Source organism: Tursiops truncatus, chromosome 13 (genome assembly GCF_011762595.2).
Source record: "Tursiops truncatus isolate mTurTru1 chromosome 13, mTurTru1.mat.Y, whole genome shotgun sequence".
In the NCBI taxonomy this organism is placed as follows: Eukaryota; Metazoa; Chordata; class Mammalia; order Artiodactyla; family Delphinidae; genus Tursiops; species Tursiops truncatus.
Window position 1 is genome coordinate 12529637 of NC_047046.1, and position 21150 is coordinate 12550786.

At 38.7% G+C, this 21150-nt stretch overlaps 1 protein-coding gene across 2 annotated transcripts in view; it reads left to right on the forward strand.

Annotated features, from left to right (window-relative positions):
* Positions 1-1645: 1645 nt before the first annotated feature.
* MED13L (mediator complex subunit 13L) overlaps positions 1646-21150 on the forward strand; it is a 296141-nt gene continuing 276636 nt past the window's right edge. For both annotated transcript variants that reach the window (XM_033836938.2, XM_033836939.2), the window contains exon 1: positions 1646-1778. In XM_033836938.2, coding sequence (XP_033692829.1) covers positions 1707-1778 — 72 coding nt within the window. In that variant the 5' untranslated portion in view covers positions 1646-1706. The remainder of the gene's footprint in view (positions 1779-21150) is intronic.

Here is a 21150-nt window from a genome sequence, read left to right on the forward strand (position 1 = left end):
TAAGACTTCTTTCCTTTTATTACACTCCATCTTTCTGCTGTTTTCCCATTCTTCCTTTTTTAAATCCAATCTGCATGGCTTTTCCACGTTTGGGGGCTTATTAATGAAGTTATCTCTTCCCCACCTTTGCAGGGAGCACAGGCCTTGAGGGCTGGGGAAGAGCCTCCTTATACTGGCATTCCTCCAGACTCCCATGCTGTATGCTCAAGAAATGTTGGTTATTGACTGAATGGAGCCAGGAGGGAAGGTCTGCTCCCAACCAGACCTAGTACAGTGTCTGGTAGTTTAAAAAATATATACATATTCTGGCACAAAGCAAGAGATCAGGAAGCATTTATGCAAAGAATGAATGCATACACACAGTGCCTAGGAGTAAGGGCTCGAAAGGCATTTCTGTATTCACAGTTAGCGCTCCCTGGGTGAGGCTTATAAACCTTAACGCAAGACCTTAGCTGCGCTGTGCCTGGGTGCAGGGGTTCGAATCCCACCCCCTCCTCTTCCCAGCTGTGCAACCTCGGGCAAGTGACTTAATCTCTTTGTGCTTCAGTTTTCTCATCTGCAAAACGCGGAGGACGGAGTGAGACCTCGAGGAGACACCCCCGAAACACTTGGATCTTCTGCTTGGCCCACGGCGAGCCCTTGCCACGCAGCCGGCCGGGGCGGTCCGGGGCACAGGCAGGGGGCCCCGAGTCCTCCGCAGCCACCTCCACGGGCATTCCCGGGGCTCGCAGTCGCGCCCAGCGGAGGTCTAAGCACCCGAGGGGGCGGGGCGCGAGGCCGCCGGCCCGGCCGCTGCCCGCGCGCCCGCCCCAGAGCCGCGTCGCCTGCACTTCTTTCTCTCCCTCTCCGTCTCGGTCTCCGTCTCCCTCCCTCTCTCGGCCGGAGAATCCGGCCCCACTCGGCTCAGCAGCGCCGCCCGCGAGCCGCCGCGGCCGCCGCTCCGACCCCTCCCCCGCCCCCTCCGCCACCCCCCCGCGCGGCCGGCGCCCGTCACGTGACGCAGCGCCAGCCAATGGCGGGCCGAGCCGCGGTCGGCGGCCGCCATTGCTGTCAGAGCGAGCGAGCCCCGGGAGGGAGGAGAAGCGAGGCTGACTGGGGAGGAGGGGGGGGTGGGGGAGGAAGAGGAAGGAGGGGACGTCGCTCGGCTGCCGGGGTCGCCCGCTGGCTTCGTCCGCACCCCCCCCTTCGCGAGTTCGCGCTCCGCGGCGGCGGCGGCTCCGAGGCGGCGGCGGCGACTCGGGCTCGCCTCCCCTCACGCGCCGGCGGGGGCCGAGGGGGAGTCGGTGGCTGGAGATAAACAAGGCGGCGGCGGCGGCGGCGGCTGAGGAACAGGGAAGGCGGAGGCGGCGGCCGGCCCGCAGCGGCGGCCCGGGAGGCAGCGGCGGCCCTGAGAGGCGGGGAGGGCGCCGGGCCGCGCGGACAGCGCCCCCCGCCGCCGCCGGAGCCGCGGGAGCCGCCGCCGCCGCCCGAGCAGGAAGGAGCCGCGCGGTCGCCGCGGACCCCCCCGCCGGCCCGGGCCCGCCGCCCCCAGCGCGGCGTCGCCGCGGCGCCTCCCGCCCGCCCGCCGGCCCTCGCGCCCTCCACCGGCGGCGGCGGCGGCCCGGCCGCCCCGCGCTCCCCGGCGAGGCGCCGCCGCCCGGCCCGGCCTCGCCTCGGACGCCTCGCTCCGACATGCCCCGCTCTGGCGGCCGGGCTCGCGGAGGATCATGACTGCGGCAGCGAACTGGGTGGCGAACGGGGCGAGCCTGGAGGATTGTCACTCCAACCTCTTCTCGCTGGTGAGTAGTCGGGCTGCGGGGAGGGGGTTGTGTCGGGGGGGGGGGTCCCCGACCTCTGCCGCCGACCTCCGCCGCCGACCAACTTTCTCCTCCCGCCGCCGGGACTTCGCCCCTCCCTCGCCTCTCCCCGCCGTTCGCCTCTCGCCGATTCTCCCCCTTTTGGATCGTCTCTCCCTCGCCTTGGATCCCTTCCAGTGTTTATTTGGCTCTTTAAAAATCATTTGTGAGCGCGGCGCTCGGCGTGGAATTTGCATGTGGAAGTCTCAAAGCTGCGGATTCTGGGTCGCACTTCGAACGCCCACCCTCTGTTGCAATCGCACTCCCCTTCCCCTCCCATTTCCCCCCCTTTTCTTCCCTAAATGTGGAAGGCTTTGCCTTGTGATGCCCGCGCCTGCGATAAGCAGCTTTTTCCCCCTTGTGTCGGATCGGCTGCCCGCCCGCCCGCCTTTTGAATTTAAAAAAAATTCCATAATGACACCTGCAATTTCGCCCGAAAACAGTTGATTGAATGCGATTGTGTCAGTAAAGGACTCTTGCACCCGAAGCTCCCGGGATTGTAAACATCGACAGCCGTCTGCCTCTCGGGGCTTACTACGCTGGAGAGCCCTAAAGCCATTGCACCGAGCCGACGGAAGGTGGAGAAAGCTTTTTCTTCTTTCTCTCCTCCTGTGTCTTTTAAAAACTGTTTTCTCTCTCCTAACAACGAATCCACACACACACACAAAAGCAACAAGCTGGGCGGTTTGATAACATCGCTTTTATCTGCCTTCGCCTCTCTCGCGCTGTCTCTCTGATAATTGACAACTTTTCCTTCGGATTTGAATCGCCTGCCTTAATCTTGAAGCAGTTAGGGTGTCAATTGTTCTCCTGGAAGCCTGGCACCCGACGACGCCGTCTAGGTTCATCGAAATTAAAAATGTATAGGGTTCCAGCAACTCTTTCCTGGCGGTGGCAGTGACATTTGGTGGTAAATGCCATCTTTGCTTTTTATTGGGTCGTATTACCTAGCTCTGAAAACATTCACGTTGTTAAACCTGGCGTTTAGGCTAATAATTGCAGTGCGTGGTCTTTAAATATGTGCTTTGTGCATGAGTTACTGTATGTAGAACTATGTGCCCGGGAGACTACGAATTTGTTTAAATATTGAGCAAAGATTTGTAAACAGATGTAGGGCAATTATGTTTCAAGCGTAGAATATAATTGGAAAATTGGCTGAACGGTTTAATTTAGGCTTGAAAAAACTCAACTTAGTTTAAGTTGTGTACCCTTTTGGGGGGACTGCCTTTGGGGAACATGCATTTTGGAAATTGTTTTCTGTAACCTCTGCTGTAGATAGAGCTTTATTTCCTCTTAATCCTTGTTTACACTGGATAAATAATTTAGTGTTCAAATTGTAATTAGTTACATTTAATTATGGATAGCATAGATTTGTTTTTCTTTGAGACTAGTGGAGAAGTACAAATTCTTGCCAACTTTTCGAATGGAAGCTTTATTTTATTAAATATATTTCATTATGCAGATAAAAAAAGTCAAAATGTAATTTTTACCTACAAAGACCCAGTGACATAGTATCTGTGCTTTGTACTAGGATCAGGTCTTTTTTTTTTCTAGCATTTTTTTCGGATATTTAATCTTAAAATCAGTTATAAGTTGCGATTCTTACTCTCTGTACTGTGATAATTTTCCCTTGATCATTTGATATATGGGAATAAAACTCATTTTGCCTCCTGTTTTCTTCTCTCAGTCTATCATTTAGTATTAGTCAGATTCAGGGACTTCCATAGATTAGCAAACATTGATTAAGGGGTATTTAAAAGGTTTTTGTTTGGCGGCTGGTGACCACGTTGACACTTTATCAGGGAATTAAAATAACCAAGTAGACCAATATTAGTGAGGAGAGAGCCCCCAAATAACCATATATCATGCTGACTGGTAATGGCTTGTATATATGTGGCTAATTTATATACAGTACATTTTGTAGACAAATAAAAATCCATGTGTAGCCAGTCTTTAGTATATATCATTTCTTCTACCTTTTTTCTTTTTCTTTTCTTTTAAAGCTTAAGTAAGGATGATAATGTTGATAGAGATAAGATGTTTAAGATTCTTTTGTAGAAACAATTTGTGGGAGCAGACTCTGTGCTTTATGACTGACTAAAGGTTTGTGCTTTGGGTATTTCTCTCCTAAACCTCTTTAAACCAGGAATTGATTTTTGAATATACTCTTTTTCTTTTTTTAATCAGAATTGCTCTTTAGGTAGCAACTTTGAAATGCGGAAAGGCGTGGGTTGATTTTTTTTTTTTTAAAGGACTATAGAATGTCTACATTCTCTTTTAGGTGGAGGGTGGATTGGTGCTAATTAAAAAAATTACGAATCGGTTAAAGAACTGCTGATATTGTAAATTTTTCTCATTCCAAATTGAGCATTTTCTTGTAAATTAGATATAGCAGCAACCTGGGATAACAAAAATATGTTGCCTGAAGTACATTGTATAGAATAATTCCAAAGGAGATAAAATCATTACCCGTTCAAAATAAAGCATGTATTATAAGAACTCTTGGTGCTTTATAATGGCATGTATTTTTCTTTTTGGCCTGCAGTTGTTTTGAGCAGAGAAAACTATTGTTTATAGAGAATTTATCTAGATACTCATATTAATGTAGATTGAAATGTAAGCTAGAGATTATAAAGTTCTGTAACACAGTAATGATCCACCCACTTTGTGTTACCTTGAGGTGTTCGTATGGCTTAGCAAAAGTTGATTTGTGCAGTCAGATGCCTTAAGGTTTTTGTCAGTCCTTTACTTACTTTGCTTTCTGATATTTCTGCTGCATGGCATCACATTTCCTAAATTCTTTGTCACCCCCTGCCCCCTTTTCCTAACATGTGAAAGATGCCATTGTGTATATATGATATGGGTCATTGTATGTGTTTCGTATTCTTACAGTTGTGAAATTTGTAGCTACTGCATTAAATGCATGCCTGGCTGTGCCTTTGTGACTCAAAACTGTTTTCTCATGCTGTCCATCACATTTCCGGGAGACTCTTGTTATATATTCACTCAGTTATAATTCAGTTAAGTGTGTTAAATCTGCCCTTTTGGAAAGTGTACGAGTGCACCCTATGGTATGTCAACTCACCCTTGGGGAAAGATATAATTTCCAGATGTTAAGTATATCTTTAGTTTTGTTTCTTTACTTTTGTTTCTCAGTCGAGGTGATGTGGAGAAAAGCGATTTTGTGTCCTTTAACTAGATTTAAGTATATACTGTTTGACACAACAGCAGTCTAATTCTTAATTATGTGTGCTGCACATTCATGTTGTTTTATTTGCTTAGCATCTTCCTGACTATGGGGTAGTTGGGGGATGGTATCATTCTTCCTTCCTCAATTGAAACACACATTAGTACATAATTCCTATTAAGGACCATTCATTCTATATTTGAAGATTTTAAGGTAATCTGTTGTTGACCTGCTTCCTTTTTTCTGAAGAGATTTATTATAGTTTTTGCAGAGAAGGAAGATAGTTGTAAATGTAGAAACTTTGAGATCTATTCTTTTGAGTTAGAACCAGATGGGGAGGACTATCAATTGAAAATGAGGAAGAAGGAATGATTAATCTTCTCAAGTGCCAGTAAATATGCAGGGTATTTTTTCATCTCAATTTCCAATTTTAGTATTTACACATAAAGCATCTTTTTTTCATGACGGTTCATTTTGTTGAATGAAAATGTTTATAATTTGCTAATGTATGTTTTCTGTTCAGTGTTTAGTTGTTAGTAGTGCATGGTGTTGCAGTATTTATGTATTTTTAATAGCAATAATAGCTACCCAGTAATAATTGCCATATTAACCTCCAATTGCTAGTAAATATTTTTAAGTACATAATAGACAGCAATTTAAGGCATAGTGTAGCAGTTTATTGGACCATTTTAAAGAGCCATTTGTATGTGTTCATAATTTTAAAGAGAAAATAATGTACCTAAGACTTATATGCTGCAAAATATCTGTGTTATTGCTTGAAGTGCTCATTGAGAGGAAGTTAGGTTGGGGCTGTTTCTTTGTGAGAATAAAGGCGGGGGGGGGGGGGTGCCTGAGGACAATGAGTGTTGAGTTTATGCCAGGTGCTTATGTAGTTTAGCACTTTCTTTGGAATATTTTGGCATTTTTTTTTCATGATTGTGTTAGGTATTTGGAGAAAAAAATCTCTTAAGGCACTCTTTTAATTAACATTAAGTTATAGTAGTGGATTATATTAATTAGGTTTGGAAAGATTGATTCATCTTTTTTGTTCACTGGCTAATTTAGCCTAGTTAATTGTGAGTTAATTGTATTCATCAAACACTTTCAAAGGTCTCCTCTGCTCTTGAGAGTAATAAGAAAGATACTGTCACCAGTTTATACTGTATTCTCTGTATCATATATTTGCAAAAGATAAGCGTATTCTATAGTTATATTTGTTAAATTATTTAAAATTGAAGTGAAATTCAGTGTAAATAGTAATAAGATTGTTTATGTGGATTTTTTTTTTTAATGAACAGTTAATTCAACTGTTCCTCAAAGTTTGATTCAAAGGTAGACTAGATATTTTTCTTTTTTTTGGCCATGCCTCCTGGCTTGTGGGATCTTAGTTCCCTGAACAGGGGTCGGACCCGTGCCCTGGCAGAGAGTCCTCACCACTGGACTGCCAGGGAATTCGCAGACTAGATATTTTTCTGAATGGTTTGACTTATTTTCAGTAGAAGAAAATAATAATCTCCTCCTCTGAAATAGTAGTAGAAGGTACTGATTTGTTGTTTTTTCTGAAAGTGGGTGATATGTTAATTTCACAGAAAAGTTAGCTAGTGAGAGAGATTAGACAAAGTTTATAAGAATTAGTAATATGGTTGAATATTAGGTATTATTACTGAGCTGTGCATTGCAGCCATTTATTAGAAATGGAGAAAAAAGATTTCTGTGACATTTCTTTTAGTGTCACTTATTTAAAATGTATTGTGTGCTAATCTGCTTTACAAACAATGTGTGTTGTAGCCACCAGAATTCCTGTTTTTGTCATTGTATAAACATTGTAATTTCGAGAAATTACATTTAATGCATTGCAAAGTGAGGTAGTTAGGTAGATAGCCTAAAAATGTGCTGTGGGAATAGTTAAAAAAAAAATTTGCACCCACATTTGTTTCATAGGACTTGCTTAGAGATTTGGAGTTAATGAATCAATATTTGTAGTGTGTGTTGGAATTTCGGACTTTTCTTCCCACTTGAATCATTTAACAACTTTCTGATCCTGTTTAGATAATTTCCTTTTATAGTATAAGCTTTCATTGTTTATTCGAAAGATTTGAAGGTGTTAGCTTTGTTCTGTTGGGGGAATTCACTTCATTACATAGGGGAGATGATTTTCCATTAATCTTGGTAAATATTAACATAAATGAGGAATTGTAAATTCACGTTCATTTGCATGAATGAAATGTATATGTTTGCCCAATTTTTGTTTAGTATAAAGTCACTTATGTACATCAGTATAGTTTTCTATCTTTGCTTTAGCTGATACAAAAATAGTTTTAAATGCTTTTAAAATGTTATGGTAGCTCCCCATCCCACTATAGTGTTTTGTTACTTAAGTTTTGAAATCGTTGGATTCTGTCCTCATAAATTGGCTATCATAGTCTTCTTTTAGGAACTCCTGTTTTACTTGCATTTATATTAGCATGTTTTAGTTATGTTTGTTGGAGTACAGTTGTTTTCCTTTTTTAAGCTGATAAAATGTCTTTTAGAGTGCATTTGGATTCTAGTCAAGGAAGATTAAGTTTTTTCCATTAATTTCTAGGTGAGAATTAGAAGAATCAATGGTGTCCAAGGGAGAACGTTTATGTCACTGGCATTTTCATACTCTGTAGTTTATTATGTATATTTCTGAGTGTTTATTTTCTCATTCCAGATGAATTGTGGTAGAAACTTATTAAAACCGTATTTCTACTACTGTGAAATAGCACAGAGCCCTGGTTGACAGCTTTCTGCATTTTGTACTTTTTCCAGTACAGTGAAATTCCATTACTGTTAAAGGAACCTCCTGAGTTGATTATTTGAAAATTTCATTTGTACCTTTATTTTACATTGTTTAGATTTGTAACTTAAAAAAATGAAAAGGGGAAGATAAAGAGAATTAGGTAGATTTGCAGGTAAATTTTTTTTTCTCAGTCTTCACTAGATTTCTTTACTGGAATAATTCTTAATTTGTATTAAGTCACTACTTTAATTGGATATATTTAAGACAGTTGATATTAAAATTAAATTTGAGGAAATGATTTGTTTCAAATAAAATATGTAATTGTGCATAGAATTCTTTATAATATTGAGTAGAAATTTTAAAGATTGATCATCTAAAAGGTATTAAATTGCATGAAAACTGTGATCCCCCTCCCCCCCAAGATCATTGATACATTTCTGAGGAAGTATTTTTGCATAAGACACATAAAGCTTCCTCATATAGTTCCACAGTCCATCTGCGCTTAATTTGAGAGGTAATAAGGTATTCAAAAGTATAATTGGTGTTACAAAACATTTTGTGTTGGTAATTCTCATGATTGAATGTTAATATCCTAAAGAGAAATGAGGAAGAAGGTACATCTATCCAACTCAGGAACCAGCTCCTAGTTTTTTTGCACGTGTATATGTCTGGCACAATCCTACTCATCTTTTAAGGAGGTCAAATGTCACCTCCTCTGTGAAGATTTCCTAGACTCCCACAGGTAGAACTTGTCACTCTTGCTCCTTCCGTGTACCTCCTTCTCTCTACCTGTGATAATCATATGAGCTTCTGTAGGGCTGTGACCCTAAGTCATCTTTCCATTCTCTTCACAGTTAAGTGCTAATTAACTCTGTTAAATGAACGAATGACTGGAAAACTATTCTCTTCGTCACCTTGTTCCCTAAGGGAGTTCTCATTGCCCATTTAGGTCCTGATCACAATATGTTATTTATTATTATTTTAAAAATTTATTTAGCTGTTTAGCTCTGTGTTCTGAATATACATTATCTAGGCTGTATGTACTGTGGCTTGGTAATATTTTAGATGAGTTATAGAAAATCTTTACTAAAGAGAATTCCAGCTGATCAAGGGAGACATGCTTATACCTCAAAGGAATAGGAATTCAGTTAGTATTTAGCTTTTGTCTAATGTGGTAGGCAACCTATAGATTTCGGAACCTGTTGGAGATTTTGTTCGGGGCTTGATCCAGAATTCCTTCATTTCCATTCTCTAAGCCATATAAGAGGGCTTTTGCTCAACCTTCAGTTATAAGATTACTTTGCATGAGCTCAGTAAAATGGGTAGTAAACTGGTCGGTAATAGGGAAAGTTGAGTGGTATTCAAACTTTTTATTTTTTCTACTAGTGACTACATCTGGTTGCTTGCATAATGGTTTTGTGCCTCAGTTCCTCCTATAAACTTGAAGGAAATATGGGGGTCAGGAGGTGTGAAAAATCCTTTTGAGTATCTTTTAAGAAAAGTATTTTGGATGACTAGATAATGTTTTTTAATAGGAAGAGACTTCTGGCAAATTACAACTGAAGTTATAGAGTAGCCCTAGGCAGTTAACCAGGAAGTTGGAATGGCAAAATTACTTGTTTTAAGTATGGCAGCTATATTGTATTTGTGCTTTTTTGGAGGGAGCAGAAGATTAAATTGTTCTTGTGTTTTCTTTGTAAATAAGCCATCTTTAGATGTTAACAACTTTTCACTTGTTTATGTGATTCTCAGTTGTGTGGTGTCTTTAATAAGCTAGGTGATTCTGCTGTACCAGCCCTGAGCTCTGACTGGCTGAGACTGGAGATTGAACCGTGGCTCTTATTTAGTAGTTTAAGCTATTAATTCCTTGGCAGCTCTGGAGTGCTCTTTGAACTTTAAATAGCAGTTGTATTAACATTTTGAGAGTTGTCTCAGGGAATGTCAGAAATAGTACTTAATAAATATCTTTTTCTTTTTAAAGACTAAATCATGTTTTAGTTTCACACACATGTCACAACCCTTACTTTGTTTTGAACAAAGTATATATCCTCAGCTACCAACCAGTTTCTATTTTCCATTTAATAATGTGGCAACATCTAAAAATATTGTTTAGACTTTGTTGAAGGAAGGAAAGCCCCTCCCCCATCTGTAGTTTTTGTCTTAGTCATGTCGAATATGAAAAGTGTTCTAAGTTTTTATCCAAAGTGTAGAATTTTACATGTAGGTGGTTTTCAGCATTCTGAATATCAGAAAAAGTTAATTTGTATGTAAGTTTGCTTTCACATAAAAACATACCCTTAATTCTGTTGCTATAAATGATGGTTTGCCTATTGTATTGTACTTAATTACTTGTGTTATAGAACTCGAATGCTATTTATGGGAGCATCTTTATGGGAAAGTTTAGAATATTAGGAGTACTTTTCCTCTGAGTAGTTTGCTGGCAATCAGAGCAGGCACTCCCTAAAACCCACCTTAGATGCTGCAGGCAGTGGGAGTGAGGTGAGGATGACCCAGACTCTAGGCCCACTTCAAGGCCTAGGAGAGGATTGCTGTCTGAAAGAGAGGCTTGAAGAGGGTGTTGAGAGGTGAGGGTGGTTCCTTCCCAATGGAAGAACAGCAGTTTTGGAGCAAGGATTGAAGCCAATTTTCCCATCCCTACCTGAAGGTATCCGCTGCTCTGCTGCTTCCTCTTTACTGATATACTTTTATTAAAACGTAGGGAATAGTGATAGGTTCTGTGATGTCATCAGGAAAAGATTTTGTATTTCTTTGCCCTTTAGCTCTTCCCTTCTTTCCTCTTTCACTCACTCCTAGAGAAAAACTTTCTACTTGATATTTTGTGTGGTAAATGAGGACTTAACGAGCCTCAGTGAAGTGAAAAGGGAATTGGGGGTGACCACACTGGATGGTGTAACCAATAAATTAGTATTTAGATATTAATTTTTTTGTATGTTATGCTTGAGAAATCTAGGACAATATATATTCATTTTCCAGTCATGTATATACATCAGAAATGATTGAAATCAGTCTTGGGCTTACAAAAGGGCTAAGGGTCTGATGTGTAGAATAAAGACCTACATATACTATTTAGTTTCTAAGATTGTAGATGGTAAATGCAGAGGGAAGGCAGCATGGACAGACAGCATAGTAACTCAGCCAGAAAAACTCAGAAGGGGGGTTTTAAACTGGATCTTGAAGGAATGGATGGATATGGATTGCTAGAGGGGAATGCAAAGGATATTCTTTGGAAGCTCAGTTGACAGCTCTGGGTCTGTCCTTGAGAATATTTCCTGAAGTGGTATATAGGAGAGCACTTCTAATTTATGGTCTTGCTTCTTGGTTTCCTTTTAAAAAACAGTACAAAAACTTGTTGAAATCTGGTTTTTGTTAGGTGGAAAATTTGAAGTGTGGGCAGGCTGCTTTAGGTTAAGAAATGGTGATGTTAAAATAATCAGTTTTCTAAAATAATTCGGTTCTGAACTTTAAAAAAAACAGTGCTATATTACACAAAATGCTAATGACTAAAGTGACAAATATTTCAGAAACTGGACAGACGTGAATCTTAAATGAGCAGATGGGATATGAAACTAAAAGCGGGAGATAATCCAAGACAATATAGAAACTATTATGAGAAATGAATTGAGGAAAAACAAGTGTGTTAAATGGTATTACATTTACTAATATGTTTAAAAGCTTTTCTAGGATTGCTCTCTTACATAGACAAATTGGAATTGTTGAACTGTGTAACCTATCATTTAAAAAATTTCGTTCATTTAAAACAAATTGGATTTTGATCCAGAATTACTTCTCATGAAGCCTAGACATTTAAGTCATGAATATATATGTTAATGTGCTTTCAGTGGGCAATATAATTTGCTTTATCTGACTTAAAAATAAAAAAAAAGAATAATCATAATTTTCAAAGACAACTGTGGTGGACCTTGAAGGGGAGAGGTTAGGAGTGAAAGATGAGGAATTTTGCTGTTTGGGCAGCTTGGTACTTGAAATCATTACATATGACTGTTGAGGGTAGAATCTGGATTACAGTGGCTTGCAGAATGAATGAATGGTACACTTTTCAGTTGAAGGAGGTTGATGTGAGGCAAGCAGTGATGTGGGAGTGAGGAAGGTAAGAGATTGAAAGGTAGATGAAGGAAATTTTTCAGAAGGCAAGAGCCTCATTTGTGTTTATACATTAGTAGCAACAGTAGTGGAGAGATGGAGAGAAAGATGAAAGACATAAGTTGATAATTGATGAAACAATCTGGCTGGAAATGGTATTAGGAACCCAGGTGATGGGGTTAGCGCTGGAAAAGAGCAAGACACCTGTGAGAAATAAAAGATGTGAGCATATAAGAAATGAGTAAGTGTGGACAATCTCAGTTGTAACTTGAGTGCTTTTTAAATTCACAGATTAAAGATACTGAGCTTGAGCCTGAATAAACACTTAAAAATTTTTTTTAGCTAAAAAAATGTGCATTTTACTTGATGTGCTTGTTACTGTTAACCATTTTTGTTTTTATTTTCCTTTAATGGTTGTTTTAAGTAGGTCAAATGTCACCTCCTTGGGTTGTACACTTCACAGTTACGAAACTGATTTTGAGCTAGTCACACCAGAACAGGTACATATCTGCCCAAATGAGAAGCCTTTTTCAAAATACGCCCCCTTGGGGCTTCCCTGGTGGTGCAGTGGCTGAGAGTCCGCCTGCCGATGCAGGGGACATGGGTTCATGCCCCGGTCCGGGAAGATCCCACATGCCGCGGAGCAGCTGGGCCCGTGAGCCATGGCCGCTGAGCCTGCGCGTCCGGAGCCTGTGCTCCGCAACGGGAGAGACCACAACAGTGAGAGGCCCGCGTAACCCAAAAAAAAAAAAAAAAAAAAAAAAATACGCCCCCTTGAAATGAATCAAATATTGATGCCATTGTCCGTAATATGTTTTTGGTCCTTTTCCTATGGAATTTCTTTTAGAGACAGTTTAGTCAGCCACCCCAGAAAATTTTATAAATTTTAAAGTATACTTCTTTGGTCAGTGTCTTTTCTTCTCTCTCTTTAGTTCTGCTTTGTGCTGTAAATTTTGTTGCTGAAGTCAGTATTTAGTGCCTTCTGATGGGGGTCTTACAGATGATGAGCAAAAATCCTGGGAAGAACTCTACTTTTGGATATACAGTTGACTCTTGAACAACATGGGTTTGAACTGCATGGGTCCATTTATGCTCGGGTTTATTTCAATAAATAAATACTACAGTACTATGCGATCTGCAGTTGATTGAGTTCGTGGATAAGGAGGGCTGACTGTAAAGTTACATGTGGATTTTCAACTCTGCGGGGTGGGCAGTTCAAGCGCCAACTCTGTTGGCATGTATACATTATGCATGTGTGCCAAGAGTTCCAGCCTTGCTTGTACGGTTGCCTCCCAGGTTCTTTGTCTAGTGCTTCAGTGTCCTTTGTTTCAGTACGGTTTCAGTGGAGGTAGATTTAGTGGCCCATTGATTGGTAAGACTAGATATTGGGACAGATTAAGGGGAGGTGGCATTTTTGCTTTCTGGGGATCAAAGCAAATTATCATAAGAGGAGGAATAGAATTGTAAGTTGTGCCCTGTCTGTGTCTGTCTAGCAAATGTTAGATATCATCCTGAGGTTCATTTTTGGCTAGGCTGAAGAATTAAAAAGAAGAGCCTTGGGATAAATAAATTGAGATAATTTCTTAAGGTTTTAACAGAAAGTTTGGTCTGTGAGACCAAAGTACTTACCTTTTCCACTTAGCATTGCTTTACTCATTTGAGACTGCCTAGGAAGTCATCCAGTGTCCCATACCTGTTCTTTCAGCAGCTTCTTCCACAGGTGAAGATTAGCATTCATACGTATTTAGGATTTTAATTTCTCATGGTCTGCCTTAATATTCAGTGTTAGGGGAGGTGCAGAGGATGTTTTACCTATAGCAGGCATGCCTATATTATTTAGATTGAGTTGCAGTGGCAAGTATTATTTTCTACTTCTGAATTCAATGAGATTTTTCTCAATAATGGTTTTCATGTTACATAGATGATTTTATTTATAATTCCTTCCCTTCTTAAAATACTTTTCACATTAAAAAATGGGAATTGAAATCCTGTCAGAAAGTGTGGCAATATAATCCTAGAGCTATAAATATTTTAGGAAAATTTACTTAAATGATAATTATGCTAAATAAATAATAGGCACTTTTAAATTGTACAGATTTATTTAACACCTGAACAGTCTAACATTTAGAATTTATACCAGAGCATAAATCTACATCATAGCTACTAAAGACCATAAATATTTACCTTCTGAAATATAAATCCTAAAGTCTAAGTTACTAAAAACATTTTTCAAAGTATATTGGTTTACATACAGCGTGTACAGAGTGTAATCATCTGCATGGATTGAATCAAGTGTCGTGATCCCAGATGACTAAATTCTTTAGTTGTCTGTAAATTACTTGAGATATGTATGAAAATAATATTTTGTTGCTGTTTGGTGATACCATGGTGAAACTGAGCTTTGTAACCCAGACAGATGGTGCTATTCTTGAGTCTGTCTGCAAGGTCCTATAACATTTAATTAAACAGAATGATTCTCATGAGAACCCCTACTTAGATATGTGTAAGCTAATAAACTGTCTCCTTTAGTAAATTTTATAAATTTGATTTGAAAAAGAAGTATTTACTTGTTCTTAGGAAACTTTTCTAATGACTGTGTTAGGATGAGTAGTCTGGTTTGGTAGTTTATATGGTAAACTCAAGGAATAGTCTAGAAGGAAAACAAATGGGATTCACTAAGGTAGGTGCTTATCTCCTACAGTAACTTTGATTTTGTTGTCAAACTTTCTCATATGGTAGATGTGATACACTGTTAAGAACTCTTAAGAGCTGACTTTAACAATTTCCAGAAAACTGTGAGAAATTTGGCAATATATGTTAACATTCATTTTAGAAAATAGCTATTGATTTAAAATCCTTGTGATCTACCTTACATTTTAATATTAGAATTGAAAATAGAAACAGCTCAATCCAGTTTTAATACATTAGGTAGACAGAACTTTATTTAGCTGTTTTGTAAAAGTTTGAGTTTGGAGGTAATAGTATATGGTTGAGATGAATAAATCTATCAGTTACCTAAATAATTACATAAATAATACATTAATGAGTCATACAATATTTCTAGATATCTTTGGAAATTATTCTTTTATTAAATTAACTTATTTTTATTTAATGCTTAGTCTTTAATAGATAGGAGACAAGCCTGAAAGGTGATGTTTGACGCCAGATTGGATGACATGAAGAAGCTGGACGTTTATTCTGTATGCACAGGGGAATGCCTGAAGGCTTTTGAGGAGGATAATGACCTGATCAGATTTATGTTTCAGAGAGAAAACCGAGGTGGGCTTTGTGTAGTGTTGATTGTAATAGTGGAGAAACCAAAGGCAGAGAGAAGACTCTTAGAATAGTCTAGATCTGAGAAATTATGCAGGGCCAGTAGGAATAGAGAGAAAGAAATGGGTTCAAGTAGTATTTTGGAGGTAGAATTTGACAGGACTTGGTGACCAATATTGTATGTCATAGGAGAGGAATCAAATGGCAAACAGATATTCTTGGTTTTATAGCATTTGCATTCTCATTTATACAAAACAAAGAAAACTGTTGGCAACATCCATGAGCTGTAGTTGTTAGCAGAAGACCTACGCTTTGATCACAGGCATATATGAAAGTATTCACTGAGCCTGGGTTCTTGCTGTTAAATTAAGCCTTGTGGAACTCAAAAGTTTTAAAATTAACTACAGACAAGAGCTGGGGGCAGAAAGACAAGAGATAGTGAAAAGAAAGTAAAAACGAACATTAGCCTATGTAATCTGCCTAGTTTCAGAAAAGGTTTGAAGCAGTGGGAACAAGATTTTTTTCCTAAATTGAGAATAAGATTTATGAGAAAAGAGGGATGGATTAAAAAGTTGGGGAAGATGTTATAAAGCAGAAACTAACACACCATTGTAAAGCAATTATATTCCAATAAAGATGTAAAAAAATGATATTAAGGAATAAAAGTCCTATATTTTAAAAATACATACCAAAAATGTATAGATGGGGCTTCCCTGGTGGCGCAGTGGTTAAGAATCTGCCTGCCAATGCAGGGGACACGGGTTCGAACCCTGGTATGGGAAGATCCCACATGCCGCAGAACAACTAGGTCCGTGAGCCACAACTACTGAGCCTGCGTGTCCGGAGCCTCTGCTCTACAACGAGAGGCCACCGTAGTGAGAGGCCCGCGCACCGCAATGTAGAGTGGCCCCCGCTTGCCGCAGCTAGAGAAAGCCCTCGCACAAAAATGAAGACCCAACACAGCCCCCCCGCAAAAAAAATTTAATTAAAAAAAAAAAGTTGGGGAAGAAAGGAGAAGGCAAGACTGGTGGGGTAGGTGGAGAGGTGTGGGTTGTGAGTGGTGGTGGTTGTAGGTGGGAATCAAGAATATTTTGGTAGGGGAAGAGCTCTTGAATTTTTGATTATCAGAAATGGGCATGGAGAAACTCTGATAGAAAGAAAGAAAATAGAGGGGGGAGTGCCCTAACAGCAATTGGCTCTATCAGCGTTTGTTCCATAGAGCCTCTGCTTTTAATAGTGGTAAGCTCACAACATCATGGATGAACCTCAGAAACACAATGTAGAGACCAACAGTTGACTACCGGCTCATAAGGAATGCAGTAGAGGTTAGAACAACTCTCCACTGTATATTCCCTTGTAATAATAAATATGTTGAATTAAACCAAAAAAAAAAAGTGGTAAGCTCAGAAAGCAGATTACATTCTCCCTCTGTAAATCTTTGAATTATTTTCACTTAGTTTTTTATTTAAAGGTTTTCTTTCTATCAATTTCATATTAGTGATATTTTTGGTAGGATGAAATAGACTTTTACCCCTATTTTTCTTCTTGCCTTTGTGGAAATTACCAGTTTTTAGGAATTGGCATAGTGGATAGAATAGAGAGGACATTTGTAAAGACCACAAAACAGTGTGTATCTTTGGTGCTATTCTTCATTCTCATTTTGGGTTCCTTTAAATTTTCATTCCTGTCATTCTATTCTCTGTTCCCTCAGCACTTAGCTTTCTGATTGGACAATATTTTTATAGATACTGAGAGTGTAATTGTTATGCCGTATCAGATTTCTGCCTCGCATATTGGGAAAACTTTTTCCTTCCTCTCTCCCTCTCTGCCCATCCTTCCATACCCCTTTCCTTTTTAAGCACATTCCTGGACTCCCTGTACTCTGGAGCTTTCCCTACCCCGCTGCACTTTTACTTGGCAGCACCAGTTCTCAGTTAAGCGCTAAAATGTACATATGCACTTCAGAACCTTTTGATGTAATCTCCTTGCTGTGGTGGGGATCCTCTCCAGTTGTTTTGAGTGCACTTACTGGCACAGCATGTGCTATCCATTGTCAATTGGCTGTAATTCATTCAGCCTTCCCGTGTGGGTAGATTTTTCACTTGGCTATCCTGAAGGTGGAGAGTTGGCTTTCTTGCAGTTGTCATTTTTCTTTAATTTCTCTCCAAGTGAGGTCATACTAATGAAAAACAAAATATTTCCAAGAAATAAAACTTCCAAGAAATTAAAACTACATATAAAAAAATTACACATAATCCAGGCACTCCATTAGATCATATAAATTCCAGCTCTTCCTGTTAATGTGCACATTTTTTGGTAAGTAGATGTAATCACAGGGTAAATATAGTTCTTTATTCAGCTGTATGCCTAACGTATTTTCCATGTGGTTACCATTTTCACAATTATAATTTTTAAGAGAAAAGTACTTTATAAATTTAATTAATTTTATAATTTATAATTTAACAATCCAGTATTGTTAATTGGTGGATCTGACATAAAACATGAAGGTTCCCCTCCCCCATATAGAGGTAACTACCGGTAGTTTAATTTTTATCATTCCAAATTTGTTTTTTTTAATATGTTTGTGTGCCTATACAATGCAGTTTCAAAATTGTTTTCATTAGATAATAGTGTGTATAAATCATACATAAGGTAGAAACGATCATGATACAGTGAACACCCATGTACTTAATACTCAGAGTAAGAAAAAGAACATTTTAGCATTTGTGAAGTCCTTATGATATCTTTCCTTTCCATTCTCTTTCCTCTCCTTTCAGAGGTAACTATTCTGGATTTTATGTTTATCATCTTCTATTTTTTAAAAAAGGTTTTAATCATGAGTATTTAGTGTGTGTATGTATATATACACATATATACATAATTTTGGTTTTTGGAACTTTTCATAAATGAACTATATTCCTCTGCAGCTTGCTATTTTAGTTTAATATTATGTTCCAACAATTATAATTCACTCTTACACCACAGTTTATGCATATTGCATATGCATATTGATGATGGACATATTTGTAGTTAAAAAAATTACGGGTAGGGGCTAATTCTCCAGCGTTTCCTGCAACATGCTTTTTCTGCTTAGCATTTAAAAATATTAGTCATAAAATCAGTCTCAATATTTTCAAGTCAGTAAATTTAGATATACTTCACTCTTTTATTATTATTATTTTTAAACAGTTGTATCCTGTTTCACAGGATGGGATGTACTATTGTTTATTTAACCATCAACTGTGAGAAACATTAAGATTCAGTTTTTTTCTGTAACAGTACAGTTAAGCATTTTGATAGTTATAACCATAAATTCCTTAAAAAGATGTGTCAGTTTACATTTCTTTGGGCAATACATAAATGCCCAATTCTTCTGTCCTCGCCTATTGTGAAACTTACTCATTTTAATTTTTTATACTCTGAGCAAAAATAATCTCAGTATTAAAATTTTCAGGTTTTTTATTCCTAATGAGGTTATCAGCATCTTTTCATACAAACGGGCATACATATTTTGTGAGTTTTATTTTTCAAAAGCATTTAATCTCTAAAAAGCCTTTTGTTTTCTTTTTCTATTTAAAATTTCCAACCATTCACTAACAAGAATCTTTATTTCAAGTCAGATCTTTACATGTTAAACACATTCTCATCTCAGAGATTTTGCCCTTTCTAAAAGTGCTTACTGAATGCCTGTAATTGCTTAACTGTTTGCCAGCTACATAAATTTTCTCATCAAGATCCTGATGAGGTAGATACTACTGTTCCCATTTTTCAGATAAGAAAACTGAAGCAAGAGTTTAAAGTAACTTGCCCTGGGTCACACAGCCAGCAAATGATGGAGCCCAGTCACTGACTTCAGAGCCCGAACGCTTAACCAGTGCATTGTATTGTGTACTCTTCTTTCTTTTCTTGTCTAAGTCCTTTAGAGCTTCTGTGGAGCTTCTCCTAACTATTCCAGACATTATTGATCTCTTTCTTTTCTGAGCCTTTTAAAAATTAACAGCGTAGACCATATAATTTAGCATAAGCATGAAGGTAGAAATCACTGGAGCATGTAGGTTTGCCTGAGATTAATGGAGTGATAAAACAGTTTACATTTTTAAAAAGTTTCATCAGATTCATGGAGTAATAAGGCAGCTTAAAATTTCTTCCCACAGATAGGCAGATTTTTCTCTCCTAGACTACTTTATTCCAAATAGAGAAAACCAGATGGAAAATGAAAAATTAAGATAGTTTATTTTGATCAATGAATGGGGCAAGATAAAAACCTCGGTAATAGTCTCAAAAAAATTCATCACCACTAAAAGTCTTTTAGTTTTTTAAAAATAAAAAGCCAGTTGCTGAAATGCTCATCAGAAATGATTTATTATGGTAACATAATCATGTGCTTATTAAAAAGTAGACAAATAGCTTAAACAAGATAGAAATTTCTTTTTTGCATACACGCAAGCTGGAGGCAGCATTTCAGAACTGGTTTGGTTACTTCTCAGTCATCAAGGGACCCAGGTTTGTTCTTTCTTACTATTCCATCATCTCTAGTTTATCACAAGTAGCATATTGTCCAAGATGGCTGCTCAAACTCTATAATCATCATGGTGGCATTCTAGATAGAAGGCTGAGGAAATGTAGGAAGGCCACACCCCTCCTTTTAAAGGAAACTTCTAGGAAGTTCCTTACAACACATCTGGCCATGCTTAACCTCAGGGAGGCTGGGAAATGTAGTTCTTCAAGTGAGCACATTGTTATCCCCAGCAGTATAGAGTGTATGTTACTGTGGAGGAAGGAGCCGTTCATGTTTGGGTCGGCAGCCAACAATGTCTGCTATACTGAGAAAGTAATATAAATTTGTGTTTATAGTCTGTTATCACAGTTGCGTAAGAAATCATCCCAATTCACTAATGAACTACATTAAATAGTTCAGTTCCCAGAAATTTCACAAGTTCTCTTTTAGTTAAGGTTAATAAATGTAAATCATTAACCAGTGTTCTGATGTAGTTAGGCATGAAAATAATGTTTTCGAAAATATCTTTCTAAGAGAGATTCACAGTTACCTTGGAGATACAGAAGATGGTTACTTTGGCTATATTAAAAATAGATTTTTTTCTTTGAGAGTTTTTTTTTACATGGATTCTTCCATTAATACATAAATTTTTGATGATCTTTATTGAGGTATAGTTTACATACAATAAAATGTTACCCAGTTTAAGCAAGTACAGTTTTATGAGTTTTGACTAACGTGTAGTCTGTGAAACCACCTCCCACCTCCAGGCAACCACTGATCTGCTGTTACTGTAGACTCATTTTGCCTTTTCTAGAATATTTTATAAATGGAATCATATAGTATATAGTCTTCTGTCTGGCTTCATATTGTTTCTTAAGTAGGTAATTCCTTTTTAGTGCTAAGTTGTAGTCCCTTGTATTGGTAAACCACAGTTTGCTTATCCATTCATTTATTAATGATTATGAACTTTCATGTACTGGTTTTTGTGTGGGGCATATGTTTTTATTTCTGTAAACAACCAGGAGTGCCCTTGCTGAATCATGTGGGAAATACAGATTTCACTTTGTAAAGTACTGCTCAACTTTAAAAAGATGATTGTACTGTTTTACATCCAGCCAGCTATATATGAGTTCTAATTGCTATTCCAGGGTAGCAAAGATTTCCTCTTACGATTTCTTCCAGAAGTATCACAGTGTTCATTATTAGGTTTAGGTCTGTGATTAAGTGATCCATTTTGAGTTTTTTTTGTGTGGTGTGAGGTAAGGATTGAAGTTCTTTTTGCATGTGGGATATCTAGTTATTCCTGCACCATTTGTTGAAAAGACTGTGTTTTTCCTATCACTGTCAAAAATCAATTGAATGTATTGAATGTGTGTGTGTAGTGCGGCTTGCGGGATCTTAGTTCCTCTACCAGGGATCAAACCTGGGCCCTCCGTAATGAAAGTGCAGAGTCCTAACCACTCCGCCAGGG